The sequence below is a fragment of the Saccopteryx leptura genome, chromosome 3 (assembly GCF_036850995.1).
Source record: "Saccopteryx leptura isolate mSacLep1 chromosome 3, mSacLep1_pri_phased_curated, whole genome shotgun sequence".
NCBI lineage: Eukaryota > Metazoa > Chordata > Mammalia > Chiroptera > Emballonuridae > Saccopteryx > Saccopteryx leptura.
The window spans coordinates 279775855-279800933 of NC_089505.1; the positions used below are offsets into that span (position 1 = coordinate 279775855).

Below are 25079 nucleotides of genomic sequence, written 5' to 3' on the forward strand. Positions count from 1 at the left end.
TGGTTTTCTTCTTAGTTTTCCCTATAAGGGATACCTGGCTTCCATATATTGCATTGATTCTTTTCCTGTTTTTCTTACTCTTGTGGATTCGGGCTTCTTTTTTTGGTTGCCTTTAGTATAGTTTTAGTAAGGTTTCTTTAACTAGACATTTCTATTTTCTCTGAAACCCTCTCCAGCTCTGCTCCCCTGAAACAGCTACTGTGCAGTCATTAGTGATCTCAAATTGCTCAAATCAATGGGTTAGGCACTGGCCGGTTGGGTCAGCGGTAGAGCGTCGGCCTGGCGTGCGGGGGGACCCGGGTTCGATTCCCGGCCAGGGCACACAGGAGAAGCGCCCATTTGCTTCTCCACACACCCCCCCTTCCTCTCTGTCTCTCTCTTCCCCTCCCGCAGCCAAGGCTCCATCGGAGCAAAGATGGCCCGGGCGCTGGGGATGGCTCCTTGGCCTCTGCCCCAGGCGCTAGAGTGGCTCTGGTAGCGGCAGAGCCACACCTCGAAGGGGCAGAGCATCGCATCGCCCCTGGTGGGCGTGCCGGGTGGATCCCGGTTGGGCGCATGCGGGAGTCTGTCTGACTGTCCCCATTTCCAGCTTCAGAAAAATACAAAAAAAAAAAAAAAATCAATGGGTCAGTATTCTGTATTAATTGATGTAGTTGATTTTCTATGTGAAACACTTAAAATTTTTTTTGTTTTGAAATGAAAAAGTACAAAAGAGTGTATACAAAGTTATCTTAATTATGAAGTATAGTAATATGAACATCTGCATATACTCTATTCAAATCTAACAATAGATTGTTATTGATCCTGTGGATGCACACTGTGTGAAGTCCTATTTGTGGTTTTCAGGACACTATTTTCTTTTAGTTTTCTTCCTACTTCACTAATTACTCCTCATTCCTTTAGATGGCTCTTTCTCAGTCCTGGGGAGCCTCCGTTTTCTTCTTGTTTAATCTATTACACTTATATAAATGCTTCCAGTGGTATCCTTTAGTCTCAGATTTTTACTACCATCTATATAGTAATGACTTCCCAATGTCCAATGAGACACTACCTCTTTCTCTTGACACCTAAACAGCATCTCAAAGTTAACGAATTCTTGATTTCGCCCTTCCAAACCTGCCCTTCCCCTGTGGTCTTCATTCAGGAAATGACCTTTCATCCTTCTGTTGCTCAGGTCATAAACCTTAGAGACATTCTTGAATTTTTCCCTCAAATTTCACATTATATTCATCAGCAAATCCTATTGGATCTATCCACTAACTATATCCAGAATTAAGTTTCTTTTCATCATCTCTATTGTTACTAACAATATTGCAGAAAGCTTCCTGAGTGCTCACAGTGCTTCAGATGTGTACCTTGTAGAGCAGCGGTTCTCAACCTGTGGGTCGTGACCCCGGCGGGGTCGCCTAAAGCCATTGGAAAATACATAATGCATATCAGGTATTTACATTCCGAATCATAACTGTAGCAAAATTACAGTTATGAAGTAGCCACCAAAATTATTTTTTGGTTTGAGGTCACCGCAACATGGGGAACTGTATTGCGGGGTCATGGCATTAGAAAGGTTGAGAAGCACTTGTAGAGTATTCTTAGTTCAGCAGTCAGAATGTGTTTGTTTAAACATTTAGATCATGGCCCTCTGCTTCCAACTCTCAGAATAAAATTCAAAGTTCTTATGATGATGTATGTAAGGCATGACACAATCAGGTCCCTTTACCCTTCTGAGTTCATCTTCCACTGCCTGTCTCTTCCTCTGCTCCCCCCGCGGGCCCTCTCTGTCCTCAAGCAGGTTGCCATGCTCCCTCCTCCAGGCCTCCAGAGTTCCCTCTGCCCGGAATGTTCCCCTCCCGGATAGCTGCATATCTCACACCTTTACTTCTTTTCAGAAAGGCCTTTCCTCACTTATCTATGTAAAATATACTACTCACAAACAGGGATATTTCAAAATGAACATGAAGGGATAAAATATCCCCTAATGTTTGTGAGCAGTATAGGTAAGAAGAACTCACACTATTCGTTTGTTTTTGTGGTAAATTCTGTATCCTCTCTAGAATGTAAATTCATGAGGGCATAGACTTTATCTGTTGTGTTCACCGCCTTAGAGTATTCATGCCTAAAATAGTGCATGGCATATAATAAGTGCAAAATACATATTTCTTGAATGAATGAAGTAGTTTTTAGTATTAATTATGGGTAGATCTGAATATTGTTTCTGTTGCCTAGAGCTCCTTCAGAGTTTCTTTTGATTTCCTTCACTGACATACAACTTTTGGACTACTGACTTTGCTGTTAAAATGGGAGCTAATCTCCATATGCCCAATATTTTACATCCTTACATTATTGGTTTATTTCTTAGTAAATTGGCATGGAATCTTTTGGGTCTACAGTACTTTTATTGGCAGCTAACTTTTGGCTTTGCAGGGGAATGAAGGAGACTATATAATCTAGTAAAGAATGATTTATTTCCTACTGAACTCTTCCTTATCTTGAAAATTCTAATTTCTGGTTTTATGCCTAATATAATACTAAGTTTAATTAATAGAGTGCTTTAACTGTTAAGTATTTTTTATTTTGACTAAAAGGCTATAAAAATAAAAATAAGAAAAAAACTGGTTATGTTATTTATTTTTTATAACAGACTGATGTTAAGGAGAAACAGAAAAAACTTGTTGAACAATTAACTGGATTAATAAGTAGTTCACCTGGACCACCTACACGAAAATTGTTAGCAAAAAATCTCGCAGCCCTCTATAGCATTGGGGATACTTTCACTGTTTTTCAAACACTTGAAAAATGTAATGACATTATCAGGAGTAAAGATGACACTGCAGCGTATTTACCAACGAAACTGTAAGTACTTACTTTGAGATCTTGAACGGGTTTTTTTGTTGTTTTTTTCAGAGTGTCTTGTCTTAATAAGGGCCTGCTGATTGTAAAGACCTCCATGTAGTTGGAACCTGAGGCATGCTGTTGACAATAAAAGCTCCCTGAGTAGGTCTGGGGAAGGGGTTCTATTTCAACATTTGCCTCATTACCACTGGGACCTTCAGCAAACTGTGGAAGTTTGGTATAATGGCAGCAATTTGCACAGGGATTTTTTGGAGATGATATTCTTGGCTGGGATGGATAGAAACAGATGATGAAATTGAGGCAGGAATAGGAAAACTATAGCCCTCGGCCAAATGCAGCCTGCTGCCTGTTTTGTTGGGATGCAGATGTGTCTGTTCATTTAGGAGGTAGCTGCTTTCATGGCTGTGGTGACAGTGTTGAGTACCTGGGACAGAGACCCCTTTGCCTGCAAATTTGCTGACCCTTAGATTAAGAGCTTAATCCAATTCCTAGCCCATACCTGTGGTTTGGAGCAAGTCTTGAAGATAATGGCTATAGGGACACATCCTGTGAACAAGTTAAATAAGAAACACAGCAGTTATAGTACTGTGAGGAGTGCCATGGGAGAGAAAAACAACACCTAAATAAGGTTGGTTGTGATGTAAGAGAAGGGCAGTGTTAAAGAAGACGTCTCAAAGAAGCATCAGCCAAAGATCAGCCATCAAGAAGGAAACATGGAATTGACCCAAGTAAGGGGTTAAGATCGGAAGAGGGTAAAATGGATGTGATAGGCCCAGGGATTGGCCAACTTTATGAAAAGGGCCGGATAATAAATATTTTTGACTTTGTAGGCTATACATCTCTGCCACAGCTATACACCTCTGCCATAGACGGTATGTAAATAAATGAGTATGGCTGTGTTCTTAAAAACTTTATTTAAAAACAGGTGGCAGGCCCTGGCCGGTTGGCTAAGTGGTAGAGAGTCGGCCTGGCATACGGGAGTCCCGGGTTCGATTCCCGACCAGGGCACACAGGAGAAGCGCCCATCTGCTTCTCCACCCCTCCCCCTCTCCTTCCTCTCTGTCTCCCTCCCCTCCCGCAGTCAAGACTCCATTGGAGAAGCCATTGCCCTGGCGCTGAGGATGGCTCTGTGGCCTCTGCCTCAGGCGCTGGAATGGCTCTGATTGCGGCAGAGCAACGCCCCCTGGTGGGCGTGCCAGGTGGATCCCGGTCGGGCGCATGCGGGAGTCTGTCGTACTGCCTCCCGTTTCCAACTTCAGAGAAATACAAAAAAGAAAAAAAACAAAACAACAAAAAAAAAAAACAGGTGGCAGGCTGGATGATGGGCCAGATTTGGTCTACGGGCTGACATTGGCTAACCTACTTTCTAGGCAAAGGAAACTTCTCATTGGAAACAGAAATGGCTTATTTATACCTTATATATAGTGTTTTTCAGAAAGATACAAATTAGGGGAGGAAACACATGGTAAAGGAAAGGTGATGAGTTCATTCTGGGCATGCTGATTTTGGAGTGTAAGTGGGAATAGCCAAGTGACTGTGTGTAGTAGGCAGGTGGAAATCCTGGTTTGGATTTTAGAGATCTGAGTTGAGAATATACCGTATGTCCCCAAGTATAAGACACGCCCATGTATAAGATATACCTTAATTTTGGAGCCCGACTTTTTAAAAAAATATATTACATAAAGTTATTGAACTCAAGTTTTATTCATCATAAAATTCATGCAACTCTTCATCACTGTCAAAACTCCCATCCATTAGCTTGTCCTCATCTGTGTCTGATGATGAATCACTGTCTTCAACATGAGTGCAAAAAACAAGCATGGAAAAGCGGGAAATGCAAGTAAAACTACAATCACTGTATAAGACGCACCCAGTAATTTTAGACCACAGATTTTTCGAAAAAATGTGCTTCTTTTTTTTTTTTTTTTTTTGTATTTTTCCGAAGCTGGAAATGGAGAGACAGTCAGACAGACTCCCGCATGCGCCCGACCAGGATCCACCCGGCATGCCCACCAGGGGGCGACGCTCTGTCCACCAGGGGGCGATGCTCTGCCCCCCCTCTGGGGCATCGCTCTGTCACGACCAGAGCCACTCCAGCGCCTGGGGCAGAGGCCAAGGCGCCATCACCAGCGCCAGGGCCATCTTTGCTCCAATGGAGCCTCGCTGCGGGAGGGGAAGAGAGAGACAGAGAGGAAGGAGAGGGGGAGGGGTGGAGAAGCAGATGGGCGCTTCTCCTGTGTGCCCTGGCTGGGAATCGAACCCAGGACGCCTGCATGCCAGGCCGACGCTCTACCACTGAGCCAAGCGGCCAGGGCCAAAATGTGCTTCTTATACATGGGGAAATATGGTAGTTTTGGTGGGTAGAGAATGGACGTTAGGGTGTAGCTGAACCCTTTGGTATGGAGAAAGTTACCCTGGAAGAATGTACATCTGTTTGAGGACAGAGGGTGCCAAGGATACAACTCTAGAATACCAACATTCAAGGGGCCAAGGCCAATATAATAGTTTACAGAGGAAATGGGGAAATTTTTGTGAACACTGATTCTTCAATCTTGTTTCCAACTGCATAGATAAGTTATGATTACATTTTGTGTTGTGTGAAATAGATGTAGATCACCAAAGTTTTAGAAGAGATTAGTGAGTATTAGTGCTTTCCAGTTTATTTTGGAATATGGGGTTATGTTAATGATTTTGATGATTTAGTTCTTTCCCACTTAGCAAATCCACACATTATGTACTTCTACATAAGTATGATTTATTACATATATTATATGCTATTTATATGTACTTCCAATGATTCATGGTTTCTGTTTAAGAATTTCCTAATATATTCTGGCATGTGACCTCGGTCATCTTTAGCTTTGTTATCAGCCTGAAGGGTATTGGAAAAAGAGGGATTTGGAGTCAAAGAGGTAAAGGCTGCATCCCTGATTTTACTATTTATTATACATGTGATGGTAAGCTAAATTTACATCCTCTCAGCCTGAGTAACTTGCTCAGGACACACAGCTATTAAGTGGCAGGTTCTAGGATTCAGGCACATGCCTGCCAGACTCCCAAGTATATGCTCTTCACCTCTTCATTACTCCAGCCTCTCAGCTGAGCTCAGTTATTCACTTATTTACTGTTTACATGAGTGAAGGAAGGTCAGGTGGTCTTCCCTGCCCTGAAGAGATGGGCAGCTGTTACATTTCTTCTGTGTAGCCAAATGTTCCATTAAAACCATTTAGATTCTGTCTCTCTCTTCCCCTCCCGCAGCGAGGCTCCATTAGAGCAAAGATGGCCCGGGCACTGGGGATGGCTCCTTGGCCTCTGCCCCAGGCGCTAGAGTGGCTCTGGTCGCAACAGAGCAATGCCCCGGAGGGGCAGAGCATGCCCCCTGGTGGGCAGAGCGTCGCCCCCTGGTGGGCGTGCCGGGTGGATCCCGGGTCGGGCGCATGCGGGAGTCTGTCTGACTGTCTCTCCCCGTTTCCAGCTTCAGAAAAATAGAAGAAAAAAAAAAACCATTTAGATTAAATTTTGCAAGTAACTATTTACTATTATTTGTATACTAAGAGACAGATACTGTGAACAGTATAAAAATATATGCTAGATTTTCTGTTTCCAGAGTTTACATTTCCATTGGCAAGGTAAGAGAGCTGAATAAAATTGTCAAGTCACAACACAGTGACCATTTTGTGAAAATGAGTGGTTGACATTATATTTGAGAGAGGAGAAGGATCTTTGTAGATTGATATAATTTGAGAAGTCTTCATAAAAGGAAAAAAAAATACGTGGGTATCTTTCCAAAGGATGGGTATGATTTGTTATGTAAATATATACTTATTCTCTTATTTTTCTAACAAGATTACAATTTGATTAACCACAGTGTTTGGTGTAGTTATAAAGAATAAACAAGATGTTTTTGAAAATTAAGGATTATCAGCCAAAAGCGTCCTGCACAAATATAAATTGATTTCTGAAAACGAGAAAAGTAATGATAAAGTTATATTACTAACCTGAACAATCAATAACTAGTGCAAATACTACTTCTTACAGGGCTGCAGTGACTTGTGTTGGAGCATTTTATGAAAAAATGGGGCGAATGCTAGGCAGTGCATTTCCAGAAACAGTAAATAATCTTTTGAAATCTCTGAAAAGTGCAGAGGTAAGTTTTACAACAAATATTATTTAAATGTTTTGCTTGTGGCAGGAGTTAAATGTCACAGATATATATATGTTTGCAAATAAAAAATAAAAGCAAACAAAAAAAGAAAACAAACAAAATATATGTTTGCCTATTTTCTGTTACTGAGGTACTCATACTGTTTAGCAGTAAGGTAAGTTAAAATTATTACTTGCAAAAAAATTATTTGCCCTTTTTTTTTGCATTTTTCCAAAGTTAAAGTGGAGAGGCAGTCAGATAGACTCCCACATGCGCCCGTTTGGGATCCACCCAGTTTGCCCATTAGGGGGTGATGCTCTGCCCTTCTGGGCCATTGCTCCATTGTGGCCAGAGCCATTCTAGCGCCTGAGGCAGAGGCCATGGAGCCATCCTCAGCGCCGGGGCCAACTTTGCTCCAATGGAGCCTTGGCTGCAGGAGGGGAAGAGAGAGATAGAGAGGAAGGAGAGGGGGAAGGGTGGAGAAGCAGATGGTCGCTTCTCCTGTGTGCCCTGGCCGAGAATCTAACCTGGGACTTCCACACACTGGGCCGATGCTCTACGACTGAGCCAATCAGCCAGGGCCACTTGCCCTTTTTTTTTAATGTACGTTATCTCATATTTGGGGAGAAGGGAAAGATTGCTTTTCTTTGACAAATAATAGTTTTTCCTATCATTTTTTATTTAACCCTATGGATATTTTTGCATTGCCATTTTTTTTTTTTGTATCATGAGTTTTATAGGGGTGCCATAATAAATTATCACAGACTGGGTGGCTTAAAACAACAGAAATTTATTGTCATACAATTTTGGAGACCAGAAGTTGGAAATCAAGGAGTTAGCAGGGCCGTGTTTCCTCTGAAGCCTCTTGGGAAGAATCCTTCCTTGCCTGGAGCTTCTAGTGGTTATTGGCTGTCCTTGGTGTGGAGGTGCATCTCCAGCCTTTCCTTCCTTGTCACGTGGTGTTCTCCCCATGCATCTGTGTTCTGTGTCCAAAGTCTTCTCTTTTTTTGTGTAACAGAGACAGAGAGACAGAGTGAGGGACAGATAGGGACGGACAGACAGGAAGGGAGAGAGACGTGAAGCATCAATTCTTCATTGTGGCTCCTTAGTTGTTCATTGGTTGATTTCTAATATGTGCCTTGACCGGGGGGCTACAGCCGAGGGAGTGACCCCCTTGCTCGAGCCAGTGACCTTGGGCTCAAGCTGGTGAGCCTTGCTTAAACCAGATGAGCCTGCCCTCAATCTGGTGACCTTACAGTTTCAAACCTGGGTCCTCCACATCCCAGTCCAGCGCTCTATCCACTGCGCCACCACCTGGTCAGGCCAAAGTCTTCTCTTGTAAAGATGCCAGACAATGGATTAGGACCACCCTAATCCAGGATAACCTTATTTTTATTTTATTTCACCCACAAAGACCTTATTTCCAAAGAAAGTCATATCAGCAGCACTTAGGAATTATACTAGCACTTAGGAATTGAACTACTCTTTTGGGTGGGGGAAACACTATTTGATCTACTGATCTACAGCAGATAATATTAAGTAAAAATAGTTCTGTTTTGTTATGTCAGTTTGAAGTTAATTCCTTGTCAACTTGAAGTTAACTAAAAATTGAGTAAGTGCTGTACTCCCATAGTCTAACTCCCTTTAAGAAAGCTAAAGATCTCTGGGACAATCTCTTCTGGGAACTATTTGTCCGTTTATTTATTAAATAAAAATTGAGGACATATTGTCAGGCATTAGGTATAAAGATGAATAAGACATGGTTCCTGACATCAAAAAGCTTACAGGCCTGACTAGGCGGTGGTACAGTGGATAGAGCGTCAGACTGGGATGTGGAGGACTCAGGTTTGAAACTGCGAGGTCGCCGGCTTGAGCACGCGCTCATCTGGTTTGAGCAAAGCTCAGCAGCTTGAGCCCAAGGTTGCTGGCTCAAGGAAGGGGTCACTCGGTCTGCTGTAGCCCCCCAGTCAAGGCACATGTGAGAAAGCAATCAATGAACAACTAAGGTGCTACAACGAAGAATTGGTGCTTCTCATCTCTCTCCTTTCCTGTCTTTCCCTTTCTGTCCCTCTCTCTGACTGTCTCTGTCACAAAAAACATAAATCAAGCACCATAAGAGTATGAAAACAAAGAATTTGAATTTGTCACAAGAAAATGGGAATTTGGCGTATCTCTGACAAGCTTTTAAAATATGCAGATGTTTTCTTTTAGATGGCTTACCTTTTTTTTTTTTTTTTTTTTAATTTTTATATAGGGACAGAGAGAGTCAGAGGGATAGACAGGGACAGACAGACAGGAATGGAGAGAGATGAGAAGCATCAATCATCAGTTTTTCGTTGCGACACCATAGTTGTTCATTGATTGCTTTCTCATATGTGCCATGACCACGGGCCTTCAGCAGACTGAGTAACCCCCGCTCGAGCCAGTGACCTTGGGTCCAAGCTGGTGAGCTTTTTGCTCAAACCAGATGAGCCCACGCTCAAGCTGGCAACCTCGGGGTCTCGAACCTGGGTCCTTTCCCATCCCAGTCCGATGCTCTATCCACTGCGCCACCGCCTGGTCAGGCAGATGGCTTATCTTACTTCTTAACTGCTTTTTATCTAACCTTTCACATCCCAAAAATTTGGGATCTTGAGATATGATACTAAAGCTTTTGAAATTGTCTTTATATTCTTATTATATTGTACTTGAGCAGGTCAGGGAAACTTTGGAATGTATTCACTTGCTGTAACCTAATTTCTCAGAGAGATGCTATTTAATTGAAGTTAGTAATTATTTTTACCTTTCAGGTACTTTCTAAAATACCTACTTCATTTCTTATTTCTTACTCTTTAGAGTTTAAAGGTAAGACCATTAGGCCCAGAGAACTTTTGTATTTTGGTATGTTCTTAAATGTGGAATTTGCTTTACAACATGGTTTTTAAGTTTTCTTTATGTTTGACTCTAGTCTCAAGGGCGAAGTGAAATCTTAATGAGTCTACAGAAAGTTCTCAATGGACTGGGTGGAGCAGCAGCTTCTTCTCATCGTGATATTTACAAGAATGCTAGGTCCCTCTTGACTGACAGGTCAATGGCTGTTCGGTGTGCAGTTGCCAAGGTTAGTACCAGACCAATTTATGATGCTGCTCCTTATCCTGCTTGTTCTTTTAAAGTTTTAAAATATGGTCGAATACTTTTTGTCCCCCATGAATTAGTTTCATGCTATATAAATAGAATCATGTGGTATGTGATCTTTTTTTGGGGAGGGAGTTTCGACTTCTTTCACTGAATATAATTATTTTGAAATGCACCCATGTTGTTACATGTTTATTTAGTAGTTTATTGCTGAGTAGTATTTCATTATATTGCTCTACCACAAATGGTTCATTCCTTCACCTATAATGAACATTTGGGTTGCTTGCAGTTTGGGCTGTTGCAACAACAGCTGATGTGATTATCACATGAGTGATGAGTATATGAGTTTTTGTGTGGACACATGTTTCCATTACCCTTGGGTAAATACCTAGGAGTGGAATGACTGGATTATATGCTAGATTTATATTTAACTTTCAGAAAATTGCTAGTATTTTTCAAAATACTCATACCATTCCATTTTCTTCACATCTCCACCAACATTTGGCATTGCCAGTCATTTTAATTCTAGCCTTTTTTATAGATATGTACAGGTATGTCATCGTGGCTTTAATTTACAATTCCCTAATGACTAATGAAGAGCATATTTTTAGGTGCTTATTTGCCATTGATTTGATGCGGAGTCTGTTCAAAACTTTTGTGCATTGGTTTGTTTTCTTACTAAGTTTTGAGGGTACATTATAGATTCTTTATATATTCTTGTGTGAGATACATTATTTGCAAATATTTTCTTTCAGTCTGTGGCTTATCTTTTCATTCTCTGAATAGTGCCTTTCTAAGAAGTTTTGAATTTTGTTCAGGTCCAATTTATCAGATTGTGCTTTTGGTGTTGTAACTAAGAAAACTTTTCCTAACCCACAGTTTCCCCTGGGTTTCCTTCTTTAAGTTGCATGGTTTTTCACTTAATATATGATCCATTGTGCCCTGGCCGGTTGGCTCAGCGGTAGAGCGTCGGCCTGGCGTGCGGGGGACCCGGGTTCGATTCCCGGCCAGGGCACATAGGAGAAGCGCCCATTTGCTTCTCCACCCCCCCCTTCCTCTCTGTCTCTCTCTTCCCCTCCCGCAGCCAAGGCTCCATTGGAGCAAAGATGGCCCAGGCACTGGGGATGGCTCCTTGGCCTCTGCCCCAGGCGCTAGAGTGGCTCTGGTCTAGGCAGAGCGACTCCCCAGAGGGGCAGAACATCGCCCCCTGGTGGGCAGAGCTTTGCCCCTGGTGGGCGTGCCGGGTGGATCCCGGTCGGGCGCATGCGGGAGTCTGTCTGACTGTCTCTCCCCGTTTCCAGCTTCAGAAAAATACAAAAACAAAAAAAAATGTCTGTCTGACTGTCTCTCCCCGTTTCCAGCTTCAGAAAAATACAAAAACAAAAAAAAATGTCTGTCTGACTGTCTCTCCCCGTTTCCAGCTTCAGAAAAATACAAAAAAAAAAAAAAATATATATATATATATATATATATATATATATATATATATATATATGAGATCCATTGTGAGTTGCTTAAGGATCACTATCTTTTATCTCCTGATGTCCAGGTCTTGAAAGCTGTGGTTTCATATATTTTATCCAATATTTTGGTTATTTCAGTAGAGTAAATCTGGTTCTTGTTTTTCTATCTCTGGAAGTAGAAGTTTTAGGATATAATTAACTTTGTATTTTTTTTAAAATTATAGTGTCTACTAGAACTACAGAATGAAGCTGTGTTCATGTGGACTGCCGAACTGGAAAATATAGCTACTCTCTGCTTCAAGGCTTTGGAAAACTCAAATTATGGAGTACGAGTGGCAGTGTCTAAACTCTTAGGAACAGTCATGGCTACAGCACTGATGCCAAAACAAGCAACAGGTACCGTTGTTTGCCAGGCCCTGATCTAGACTGTTACAGACATTTGAAGATATATGGAATACTTCCTTCTAGATGAGTTTTCCTTACTGGCAAATCTAAATTGTTAAGTATTAGTCTACTTTTTCATAAAATTAAAATGCCCAAATGCCATCTTTCTTGGTAGTTAAGACATTTTTTATAATAATGATAATGTATAAAATAGTATGTAGGAATGTGTTTGATCATACAAGCAAATATTTATGAAATTTTGTATACTGTTCAAGGAATTTAAATCTGGCTCTTCATGTGCTTTCTTAATTTAAATCTCTGATGACTAGATCTCCATTTGTAGCACAGTATTATTGTTATGATTATTATTATTGTTTATAAGTGAGAGGAGGGGAGATAGAGAAATATACTCCTGCATGCGCCCTGACCGGGATCTAACCTGCAGCCCATGTCTGGGCTTGATGCTCTAATCAACCAAGCTATCTTCAGTGCCTGGGGCCGGCACTCGAACTAGTCAAGCCACTGGCTGCAAGAGGGGAAGAGAGTCTGACCAGGCGGTGGTGCAGTGGTTAGAGCGTCGGACTGGAATGCAGAAGGACCCAGGTTCGAGACCCCGAGGTCGCCAGCTTGAGCGCGGGCTTATCTGGCTTGAGCAAAAAGCTCACCAGCTTGGACCCAAAGTCACTGGCTCGAGCAAGGGGTTATTCAGTCTGCTGAAGGCCCGCAGTCAAGGCACATATGAGAAAGCAATCAATGAACAGCTAAGGTGTTGCAATGAAAAACTGATGATTGATGCTTCTCATCTCTCTCCATTCCTGTCTGTCTGTTCCTATCTATCCCTCTCTCTATAAATAAATAAATAAAATAAATTTTTAAAAAAAGGAGGAAGAGAGAGAAAAGGGTGTAAGAGAGAAGAAGAGAAGCAGATAGTGGCTTCTCGTGTGTGCCCTGACTGGGGATTGATCCCAGGATGTCTGCACACCAGGCTAATACTCTATTCATTGAGCCAGCTGGCCAGGACAGTGGCACCGTATTATTTTTCATTTTTTTCTTGACTGTCGTAGTCAATCAGGAAGCACTGACTGTTGATGTGACTTCTATACTCCACAGTTTTATGGAGATGCTTCAAGGACAGTTGTGCTTAGATGTTGCAAACCTAGCTCTGCTATTGTCCCCACCCCTACTCCATCTCTGTATAGTAGAAAGAGAATCAGCTGTTATAAAATCCTAGCTCTTATGTTTATTAGCTGCGAAACCCCTTGAACTTTGTTCTCTTCCATCTATAATAATAAGTATTTGAATCTATGAATTAGATTAGTGGTCCCCAACCTTTTCTGGGCCACGGACCGGTTTAATGTCAGAAAATATTTTCACGGACCGGCCTTTAGGGTGGGACGGATAAATGTATCATGTGACTGAGACAAGCGTCAAGAGTGAGTCTTAGACAGATGTAACAGAGGGAATCTGGTCATTTTTAAAAAATAAAACATCGTTCAGACTTAAATATAAATAAAACGGAAATAATGTAAATTATTTATTCTTTCTCTGCGGACCGGGACCGGTCCGGGGCCCGGGGGCTGGGGACCACTGAATTAGATGATGACAGGAAACATAATAAAGTGCTGTGTTTCAGGCACTGAATTAATCATATAACAGAATTGTTTATTTAATCCTCACAAAAGCCCTATAAATTGTAAGTTCTGTTGTTGCTACCATTTTATAAAGAAGAAAATAAGTTTAGCCTGACCTGTGGTGGCGCAGTGGATAGAGCGTCAACCTGGAATGCTGAGGTTGCCGGTTCGAAACCTGCACTTGTCTGGTCAGGGCACATATGGGAGTTGATGCTTCCTGCTCCTCCCCCCTTTTTCTCTCTCTCCTCTCTAAAAAATGAATAAATTAAAAAAAGAAAATAAGTTTAGAGAGATTGCATAATTTGTACTCTACTAAATATTCTATTAAGAATCAGAGGTGAAATTAAAACTCAGACGATCAGATTCTAAAGCCTACAAACTTAATCATGAGCTTTATGCCTCTCCTATAGAGTCTTTGTGAGGATTATGTTTGCTACTGTATGTGAAAGGAAGTCATAAAATATGAACCTGTATACCAGGGATGGCAAGTCAGTTGTAGTCCAGTGATATTTTAGTGCCTCGGTATTTTTATGTCCATCTCAGTGCTGGGAATGAGGCCATCTGTGATCAGTTAGCAGTGTCTGCTGTGGGTGTGTGTTCTTGTCATGTGTACATATCAACGTTACATCATTAGACTATTTTGTCATAGATTTATGGAATTGATTTTAACTTCTAGTTCCTTCTAGTCTTCTTAGCATTTTTGCTTCAAATTGAATTTATTTCTGCAAGCACATCATAAATTTTAAGATCATAGGGAAACTATAGACCTTACATCTTTTGTGGTAATTTAGTATGCTTAAAAATAATTACTTGAATTTTAAAGCTAGATTATTAGAAAATATTATTTAACTAATAGCAAAATATATGTGCTTATAAATTTACTCTTCTCCCTGAAAGTAATGCGCCAGAATGTGAAGCGAGCAACATTTGATGAAGTCTTAGAACTCATGGCCACAGGATTTCTGCGTGGAGGGTCAGGTTTCTTGAAGAGTGGTGGAGAAATGTTAAAAGTTGGAGGGTCTGTTAATCGTGAAGTGAGAGTTGGAGTCACACAGGTTTGTAATACAGATGTATAAAAGAATTCTGTTCAAATCACTTGTGAAAATTCATGGAAGACTCTTACTAAATACCAGTACTCACAGAGAGATTCTTCATATTGTCTGGTTTCTTTCAAAACATTTATTTTACCAAATGAATGAGTTAAAATTAAATTTTAAATTACATGCTTAATATGTATAAATAAGCCTGTGTCTACTATATTTATATAAATGTCTAACAAAATTTACTTTTTAGAACATCAGATGTGAAATAATTCAGTTGTGATTGAAATTTTATTTAGGTAGCTTGAAGCATTTATATTTTAATTTTGTTCAATAACCCTGTAGCTAAAAATACTGGTTAGTACTTGGATTTCTGTAAATGGTTAATCACCAAGATAACTCTGAGATTAAATCTGACTTAGAATTATAAATTTAAAATAATAATTGAGACCAAATAAGATGTTATTTTTATAGATCTAATAATAATTAATGTCTAATAAGATGAAAGGTTTCTTTGTAATTTTAGTAAAAAATCACTTTAACTATTTCTTATTCCTGAAACAAGTATAAATAAAAGTAACCATTTTTATCTTAAAGTAAAAAAGCAAGTGATTTGTAGCTCTAGGTCTGTATTTATTAGGTAGCTCTAGGTCTGTATTTATTAGGATGTTAGGGTTTTGTTATTCCGATAGCCCATTACCTTTTTTCATACCAGGATGAGTTCAGCTTTCCTTTCCTCCTTTACCATTCTCTGTGTTAACTATTTAGTGAAAGAGAATTCTGCCAGTAATTCCTATGCCAGAAGTACTAAAAAGGTCTCATGTTTTAAATTTTCTCTATTTTAATCTCAAATATAATTTATTTTAATGCTGATATCAGTTATTTCTGTGGTTGCTTTATCTGTGATTTTAGTTCATTGATATACCGTACATTTATTTGAAATTGTATCTTAATCTGCTTATAGGCATACGTTGTTTTTGTCACAACACTGGGTGGTCAGTGGTTGGAGCGTAGCTTTGCTACATTCTTGTCCCACGTCCTTGATCTGGTTTCCCATCCTCGGGCAACGCAAACACATGTGGAGGCCGTGTACTCAAGACGATGTGTCTCCTTTATTCTGAGAGCTACTGTGGGCAGTTTGCTAGGTGAAAAAGCCCAGATTGCAGCCGCCAAAGAAATATGCCAAGCTATTGGAAAACAAATGAAAGCCGTAGGTAAGGATTGACGTGATAATGCTGCTGATTACCTTGGTCATTTAGTTCTTTATTATTATTCTTAATAAATTCTAACAGATCTGACTGGTTTATATATTTTTCTGGGTTGTGTTTTAAAAGTGATTTTTTTAGTACTCTTATTTAATAGTAAAGCAACATATAATTTTAGTGAAATACTGTTTTGTTATTTTTTTGTGTGTGTGACAGAGGGACAGATAGGGACAGACAGACAGGAAGGGAGAGAAATGAGAAGCAACAGTTCCTCCTTGAGGCACCTTAGTTGTTCATTGATTGCTTTCTCATATGTGCCTTGACTGGGGTGGGCTTCAGCAGACTGAGTGACCCCTTGATCAAGCCAGTAGTAACCTTGGGCTTCAAGCCAGCGATCTTTGGGCTCAAGCCGACAACCATGGGATATATTTATGATCTCACACTCAAGCCAGAGACCCTGCAGTCAAGCTGGTGAGCCCACGCTCAAGCCAATGAGCCTGTGCTCAAGCCAATGAGCCTGTGCTCAAGCCTGCAACCTTGGGGTTTTGAACCTAGGTCCTCTGCATCCCAGTTTGACGCTCTATCCACTGCGCCACTGCCTGGTCAGGCTAGTGAAATAGTGTTTTAAAGATACTGGTAGCATGTTTATAAAATTAGGTTTTCTATTTTATTTCAAATACCTATTCAGTACTGAGTTTATAGTTCTTCTGGTATGCAGCAGCATTGATTTGCTCTCTTTAAGGAATAATTAATGTGATTTTTGTGCTTGGAGTCTGTTGTTTTATATATACCGTATATGTGGTGTTGGGGATTTTTTCTCCCGTAATAGGCTTAATATGAAGACCTAGAGTAGAACAATTACAGGTGGCTATTAGCTCACTATAGGATACATTGTGAAACTTCAGTAATTCATAATTTTAAAAAATCCTTTTCTAAGAAGTATCAATTTTTAAAATATTTTAGTTTAACAAATAGTTATTGGGAATCGAGATTCGAAAGCAATAATTTAAGATTTGAGTAATGAGTGAGATAAAAGTTCCCAGCTTCATGGAGCTTACAGTCCAATTAGGAAATTAAAACAAAGCAAGATGTAAATTCTATAAGACAGTTTAGTTTTATCACTTTTGGAAATTACATTAACTTCAATCAGGCAAATTATATTGCCTAATAGAGGTCTTTAGAAATAAGAATATAATGAATGTATAATAATTAGTAATTTATATTTAGAGAATATGTATTGTTTTATAAATTTAATAAAAATACATTTATAAACAGTTTACCGTATTTCCCCATGTATAAGATGCGCCCTTTTTTGAAAAATTTGGGATCTAAAAACTGAGTGCATCTTATACAGTGGTTGTAGATTGTTTTACATTCATTTCCCACTTTTTCTCACTTGTCTGTTTTTAAAATTTTGGGCTCCAAAATTAAGGTACATCTTATACATGGGAGTGTCTTATATCAATACATGGGGAAATATGGTAGTTATAGTTTTTGTTGTTTATACCTAATTTAGTGAACCTTTTTCTAAATATACAGGTCTAATTGAAAATGATAAATTGTGAATTAAAAGGTGTTTACATTAATGAGGAATAGGTCTTGAGATATGTTAAAATAGCAATATAGCCTGGGGTTACAATTTAGGGAATATTTATACACTGGTTCAGTGGAGAAATGTTTGAGTGACAGAAACACTGCCAAACGGTGGGACTAGAATAATGAGCTACATGCATGAAGTCATTCAACTGTTTTTAGGTTCCTTCACTAGTTACACAGGTTTTCTGCTGAGAAATAACTGCCGACAGAATTTCAACACTCAGGCATCAACTGGGATGACTTAAGAACATAATTGTGTAGAGTAAGCAAATTACATCACAGTTTAATCCACGCTCACCAAGTACATGACTTTGTGTTCGCAGAAGCAGTAGTGAACGATACCAGTGGTGAGAACAAATCTGGAGCAGCAGACATCGCCGCCAGCCAGCACGTGATGGTCTGCGCCCTCCAGGAGCTCGGGAGCCTGGTGCAGAGCCTGAACGCCACGGCGTCCCCGCTTATTCAGGAAGCGTCCATAGGTATGATATCCCCTTACTTGCTGAAATGTTTCTTCACTATTTTTCAAAGTCATAGGTGTCATTGTTATTTAAGTCCCAATTAGTTGCTGGTCATCAAATTAGCAGTTAAGATCATTTGTTAAAGTTGAGTTTTGGGCCCTGGCCGGTTGGCTCAGCAGTAGAGCGTCGGCCTGGCGTGAGGGGGACCCGGGTTCAATTCCCGGCCAGGGCACATAGGAGAAGTGCCTATTTGTTTCTCCACCCCCCCCTCCTTCCTCTCTGTCTCTCTCTTCCCCTCCCGCAGCCAAGGCTCCATTGGAGCAAAGATGGCCCGGGCGCTGGGGATGGCTCCTTGGCCTCTGCCCCAGGCGCTAGAGTGGCTCTGGTCTAGGCAGAGCGATGCCCCAGAGGGGCAGAGCATCGCCCCCTGGTGGGCAGAGTGTCGCCCCTGGTGGGCGTGCCGGGTGGATCCTGGTCGGGCGCATGTGGGAGTCTGTCTGACTATCTCTCCCCGTTTCCAGCTTCAGAAAAATACAAAAAAAAAAAGGTGAGTTTTGTTAAAATCACTTTGATAGTCTTGAATTAAATGGTGAAATACAGTTTTGGGAGACAAATAAAAAAAGTCACAGTAGTTTTGGACTAAAATTTGTTGACTACTTTCATTTAATTTTACATCAATAGTTATATTTTATTTTTTTATTTTATTTTATTTTATTTTTTTACAGAGACAGAGTCTGAGCGAGGGATAGACAGGGACAGACAGGAACGGAGAGAGATGAGAAGCATCAATCATTAGTTTTTCATTGTGCGTTGCAATACTTTAGTTGTTCATTGATTGCTTTCTCATATGAGCCTTGACCGTGGGCCTTCAGCAGACCGAGTAACCCCTTGCTGGAGCCAGCGACCTTGGGTTCAAACTGTGAGGGCTTTTTTTTGCCTCAGACCAGATGAGCCCGCACTCAAGCTGGCGACCTTGGGGTCTCAAACCTGGGTCCTCTGCATCCCAGTCCAACGCTCTATCCACTGCGCCACTGCCTGGTCAGGCAGTTATATTTTATTGAATATAGTAATACTATGTTCTTTGTAGGAAGTGTTCATTTAGAATATCCTGCTATTTGAGGCAACACATCTGTTTTGGGCAAGTTCTGAAAGTGTCTTTGTGAAACCATAATTATCATGACTTGATTTTATTTTAGCGCCCGGGCCAACTTTGCTCCAATGGAGTTTTGGCTGCGGGAGGGGGAGCGAGAGAGAGGAAAGAGAGGGGGAAGGGTGGAGAAGCAGATGGGTGCTTCTCCTGTGTGCCCTGGCCGGGAATCGAACTTGGGACTTCCACATGCTGGGCTGACACTCTACCGCTGAGCCAACCGGCTAGGGCCTATTTTTTTAAACATTTATTTACTGATTTTAATGAGAGAAGATGGGAGAGAGAGAGAGAGAGAGAGAGAGAGAGAGAGAGAGAAAGAGATAAGAATCCTATTTGTTCCTGTAAGTGTCCCAACCGGAGATCGAACTGGCAAATTGGCAACCTCTGTGCTCTGGAATGATCTAACCAACCAAGCTATCTGGCCAGGGCATAATGATCACAATTTTACTGATTATGTTGTACATAGTCTTTTAGTTCATGAAATCGTTTGGCCACATTAAAGTGTAATTTTATTTTTTATATTTTATTTCTTGAATTTACAGAGAGAGGAGAGAGAGTAGGAGGGAAGCGAGAAGTATTGCTTCTCATATGTGCCTTGACAGGGCAAGCCTGGGGTTTCAAAACAACAGCCTCAGCATTCCAGGTGGATGCACTAGCCACTGCGCTACCACAGGTTAGGCATCACAGAGTAATATTTTGAGTATTACTTTTTTAGGACTTTTGGAGACTGTGACTTCTGTGCTTCTTCATCCGAGTATGGCTGCGCGGCTTGCTGCTGCGTGGTGTCTGCGCTGCGTGGCTGTGGCGTTACCTTTCCAGCTGACACCATTCCTAGACAGGTGTGCAGAACGACTCAACAACTTGAAAACTTCACCGGAAGCTGTTAGTGGATACAGTTTTGCAATGGCTGCCTTGTTAGGTGGAGTTCATCAGTGTCCATTGGGCATTCCTCATGCCAAGGGAAAGGTATGACAGAGATCCTAAAATTGCAAATGTTATCATTAGTGCTTTAGTTTTTATTGGTACACCTTCTGTTTTTAAAGTTGAACTTGGTGATCAGAAGACAGACACCACTTTTACTATGGTAATATGAAAGTGTTCTGATAATATGGAGTTGACAGACCCTAATTAAAATTTGGTATTTAATTCTGACATAAGAGTAATAAATAGATTTTGTTTAGGCATAGTATCACTTTATAATTGATTTCAGAGGGAAAAAAACCTAATTACTGTTATTTAGAAATCAGAGCTTTTCTATCAGCTTTTAGAAATAAAAATTCACACTGCTATGTATATATTAAAAATGTCAGGAGAATAAGCTATTGCCCATATTTAGCATTTTGATAATTAAAGTTGAAGTTTTTATGAGTCAGTTACTTTTCTTTCATTTTCTTTCTACTGCACTCCTACTACCATCATGGTTTTCTTCTCAGAATATTGAATAAATCTATAAATATTATTTGATACTTTACATAGGCAGATTAGGGCTAGATTTTAACTTCCTTTTTTTTCTGGGTCATTAGGCCCATGTTCATTCATTCCTGAGAATTCCATAGCTGCCACTTGTGTCTGGGCTTCCAGCTCCCTGTGTCATACACTTGTCTCCTCTCTGATTGTCCTTGAAATCTTTTCTCCTGTCTCTTCCATACAACTGTCATATTTCACATTTATTCAGAGACCCTTAGGAGCTACCTGGTACTCAACAGAATAAAATATAATTGCCTTTGTCTGGTAAGCTGGTACCTTCATAATTTACATTCATTCTACTCGGTCATTCTAATTTCTCACTGCTCTAAAGTCAAACCAGTTGTCCTGCTTTCTTCAGCCCCCATGCCTTTCCTCATGCTAATCTCGTACAATAGAATCTCATTTCCTTCTTGTTTGTTCACCAATTCAAGTTCCATCACTTTCATGAAATCTCTTCAAAACTATTCAGTCTTGGACCTGGCTGGGTAGTTGAACTGATTAGAGGGGCATCCGATACACTAAGGTTGTGGATTTAATCCCTGGTCAGGCACATACAAGAATCAAGCAATAAATGCGTAAATAAATGCAACAACAATTCAATGCTTCTCTCTCTCTCTCCTTTTTCCCTCTAAAATCAATAAAGAAAAATTTTAAAAAGAAACTGTACAGTCTTTGATAGCCTTTCTGAGCACTAGCACCTCTCTACTACTATTTGTCATTTATTTATGTGCTGCTTGTTGCTTCCCATTTTTTCTGTGTCTTCTCTAAGACTATAAATACGTAATATTAGCTTAGCAGCAGTTGCATAATAGGACTTCAACAAATGAATATAGAATAATAGTGCCAATAATAATCGTGTTTGTTACAGAGCTACATGGACTAACACTGTTCTGAACACTTTGCTACATTTACTTATTTCATCCCTGGAAGAGTGAAGTAGATACTTCTCTTATCCCTGTTTTTTCAGTGAGCGACCTGAGGCACGGAGGTTAGCTTGTCCCAGGTCAGAAAACAGGAAACAACAAAGTTGGGATAAGAACCCAGGCAGTCTGGCCCTAGAGCTCACTCTTAACCACTGTGCTGCTCTGGGTCTTAGCTCTTTAAAAGCATATTAACAGCAACTACAGAAAAGGACAACTTGTGTTTTAATAAAGTATATTAGCTATGTATTTTCTATTTTGATTTTTTCCACTTTTTTTTGCAGATGGTAGTTAGTATTGCTGAAGATCTTTTACGAACTGCTGCCCAAAATAGCAGGCTGTCTTTACAGCGCACCCAAGCTGGATGGCTTTTACTTGGAGCACTTATGACTTTAGGTATAATTATATTAGAGTAGGATTTTTGTCTTATTCTATTACTGTTGGTAGACAATAAAGAAAATGTAATTTAAATGTATTAAACTTCACATTCTAGACCTTGAATGAGATTATAGAATGGTAAAGATGTTTTTCCTATCACTTGGGCATGCATTCTCTTTTTTCACAATTTCTGCTTGAGAGCATTTAATGAGAAAATTGGTAACAAAGTTTTACCTTTGTCATCAGAAGGATAGCCAAGGTCTAAGTGATTAGCTTACTGTTACTCAAAAGAGGTAAGAGTATGGTGGGCACATTTCTTCCCCAAAGGAAAGGGCAGTGACATAATTTAGTCACATTTAAATGGTATTGTTGGTGATACTTTCTTGCAGGTATTCTTATGTGCTTCACTTTCTGAAGAGCTGTGATAAATCTGAGAGGTAGGGAAAGTATAGCATTGTACATAGAATGGAAAGACATGTTATTGTGATGAGGTGTGTCCACCTTTAAGTTCACATGTTTAACTTCTGTAAAAAATATGTTTACAGTTTGTGTGTGTACAGACTTCCCACTTTAAACATCTGCCTTTTTGAATTATGCTTTGACCTAGTTTTCTAAAGAAAATAAAAGGTGGTAACTCTTTTCTAGAAATTTATGTTAAGTATATTAAGTGATATAGGTTCCTAGTTCTAAATATATCACTCCTCTATGAAACTAAACCATATAAATTGCCCCCCCACCGAAGAGGAATTTATATATCAAATATGTATATGTGTAGGAGTGTGTATATATGTTTATGTACATATATTTATAGAAAAGACATAAAATGTGTTCCAGATATATTTTTTCATTGATAGTAATTCACCATTCTGAGTATATTTGGGTGATTTGTTTTAGACTACTTTTCATGGATTTGTTTTATATTTATATGCTAAAAATATTGGCACTTATTAGGTGATGTTTTTATGCTTTAATAGATATACATTTTACCTTCCGAATAAGAAACATTTTGAAAATGTTAATATTAGAGGTAAAGATAGAGTGAAATGTTAGCTATTGTTAAAGCTTGTGTGGGGCTCTTTTTAAAAATTTTGTATTGTAATGTATGTATACATGTATATATGTATGGTTTTATGGTTTTACATTCCCCTTTTCTTGGTTAGGACCATCTGTCGTTCGCTACCATCTGCCAAAGATGTTGTTACTGTGGCGAAATGTTTTCCCTCGTTCTTTGAAGGAGTTGGAGGCTGAGAAGGCCCGAGGCGATTCTTTTACCTGGCAGGTTACATTGGAAGGCCGTGCTGGAGCTTTATGTGGTAATAACTAAAAGGGATGCACTTTTGGAATATTATTTTATTACTAAAATTTTTGTGAAGAAAAATAACTACTTCAAATATATATATATTTATTTATTAAGTGAGAGGCAAGGAGGCAGAATGACAGATTCCCACATGCACCCTGACCAGGATCCACCTGGCAAGTCCACTAGGGGCGATGCTCTGCCCATCTGGGGCCGTTGCTCTGTTGCTCAGCAACCAAGCTATTTTAGCACCTGAGGTGAGGCCATGGTGCCATCCTCAGTGCTCAGGGTCAACTTGCTCAAATGAGCTATGACTAGGGGGGGTGGGAGATAGAGAGAAAAGGGAAGGCTGGAGAAGCAGATGGTCACTTCTCCTGTGTACCCTGAACAGGAATCCAGGAATCGAACCTGGGACTTCCACATGCCAGGCTGACACTCTACTACTGAGACAACCGGCCAGGACCTCAAATTTTTAAAAATAGTGATGAGTTTATAATATAAACTTATGTATAAGCTGAATATAGATTAAAAGTTTGTAGACCTTTTAATTGTAGATTTAGAAAGAAACTTTATCATCTACACCAGTTTGTTAATTATGTAATAAAAATGAAACAGACTGAGAAGGAGGGTGAGTTAGGAGCTAAAACACAGGCCTCTTCCCAGTTTTTGTCTTCTTCCACCTGTCAGGGGAGCATTGGATCACCATGTAAAAAACCCAGTGGGTATTTAAAGGAAAAAGAAACTCAGGATTACCAGGTTTATTGAATTTGCACTTCATCTTTCTATAATGCACAAACAGACATTTCCTCCCATCATTGTCAAATCTACAAACGTTGATACATTTTTCAGACATCGGCATTACAAAAATTATGAATAAAGTTATTTTTTGTTCAGGAGTCAGAAACTTACAGGAATGGCTCAAGTTTTATTTCACTTGGGAACTATAATTTCACTGGGTGACCCTGTTCTTTCTTGCTTTATCTTAGGGTGAACAGTGCTTCTTTTTTGAACCATGGGAGTCAATTGTAACCATAAGAGTGGCAGGGCAAGGTGGCAGTTTGTTCCTGCACCTCTAAGAGCTGTTTTAGTCTTAGCTCTATTGCTAAAGAGACAATAAAAGTACTCCTTTTCACTGGGCCATTGTGTCCGCTCTTGGTTCTGTCTTGAGACTGCTTGCTTTGTAGTCATTTAGGTTCATGTAGTGTGATAGATCTCTAAATTCCTACTCATGGAAGTCTCCCTAACAGACAGCTTTCCTCCCTCCATTTCTGCTGCCCACCCTTCTTCTAGCCTTTCCTAATGACTTCTCTCTACAGTTGCAATTGGTTCTTCTTTCTATTTGTCCTGGTTTTAGAACCTTATATTTTATAATAAGAATTGTAGATCCCTTTTATAATTTATTCATCCTCACAAAGACTGCTCCAAATTTGTCCTTTTACAATTTTTATCTAGCAATGAGAAGTTTTGTTGCCCACTGTCCTGAACTCCTAACAGAAGATGTGATTAGAAAATTGATGACCCCTATTGAATGTGCCATGACTATGATGTCACAGTAAGTAAGCAATTAGGACAAACACTATCAAATTTTATATATTGATAAATGGTTATAGTTTGTATTTCCCTCTAGTATCATATAGGAAACATAAAATTTTATTTTTATCAAGTGACTTTTTTTAAGTGAGAGAGGGTATGGGAGAGTTAAATGGTAACATAGAGACTTGGCTTGGGGTGGTGAACACACAATACGGTGTACAGAGATGTGTTGTAGAATTTTGCACCTGAAACCTGTATATTTTTGTTAACCAGTGTTACCCCAATAAATTCAATAAAAAGAAAAAAAATAAATTAAAAATGCAGTAATGATATGTATTGAGATAAAATTGTACTTTATAGTGTTTCTGTTACTAGTAAAGGTCACAAAGTGAATTAAAATGAAATTATAATACTTAACGAAGTATTGTCAATTTGTCATTACATTGATACAT

At 39.8% G+C, this 25079-nt stretch overlaps 1 protein-coding gene across 5 annotated transcripts in view; it reads left to right on the plus strand.

The window, feature by feature from the left end:
- Positions 1-25079, plus strand: part of HEATR5B (HEAT repeat containing 5B) — an 87285-nt gene that overhangs the window by 2475 nt on the left and 59731 nt on the right. For all 5 annotated transcript variants that reach the window (XM_066378512.1, XM_066378510.1, XM_066378511.1 and 2 more), the window contains exons 3-13: positions 2639-2850; positions 6889-6997; positions 9942-10091; positions 11796-11967; positions 14484-14641; positions 15591-15840; positions 17751-17906; positions 19748-19998; positions 21704-21815; positions 22958-23110; positions 24547-24646. In XM_066378512.1, the coding sequence (XP_066234609.1) occupies positions 2639-2850; positions 6889-6997; positions 9942-10091; positions 11796-11967; positions 14484-14641; positions 15591-15840; positions 17751-17906; positions 19748-19998; positions 21704-21815; positions 22958-23110; positions 24547-24646 (1823 nt within the window). The remainder of the gene's footprint in view (positions 1-2638; positions 2851-6888; positions 6998-9941; positions 10092-11795; positions 11968-14483; positions 14642-15590; positions 15841-17750; positions 17907-19747; positions 19999-21703; positions 21816-22957; positions 23111-24546; positions 24647-25079) is intronic.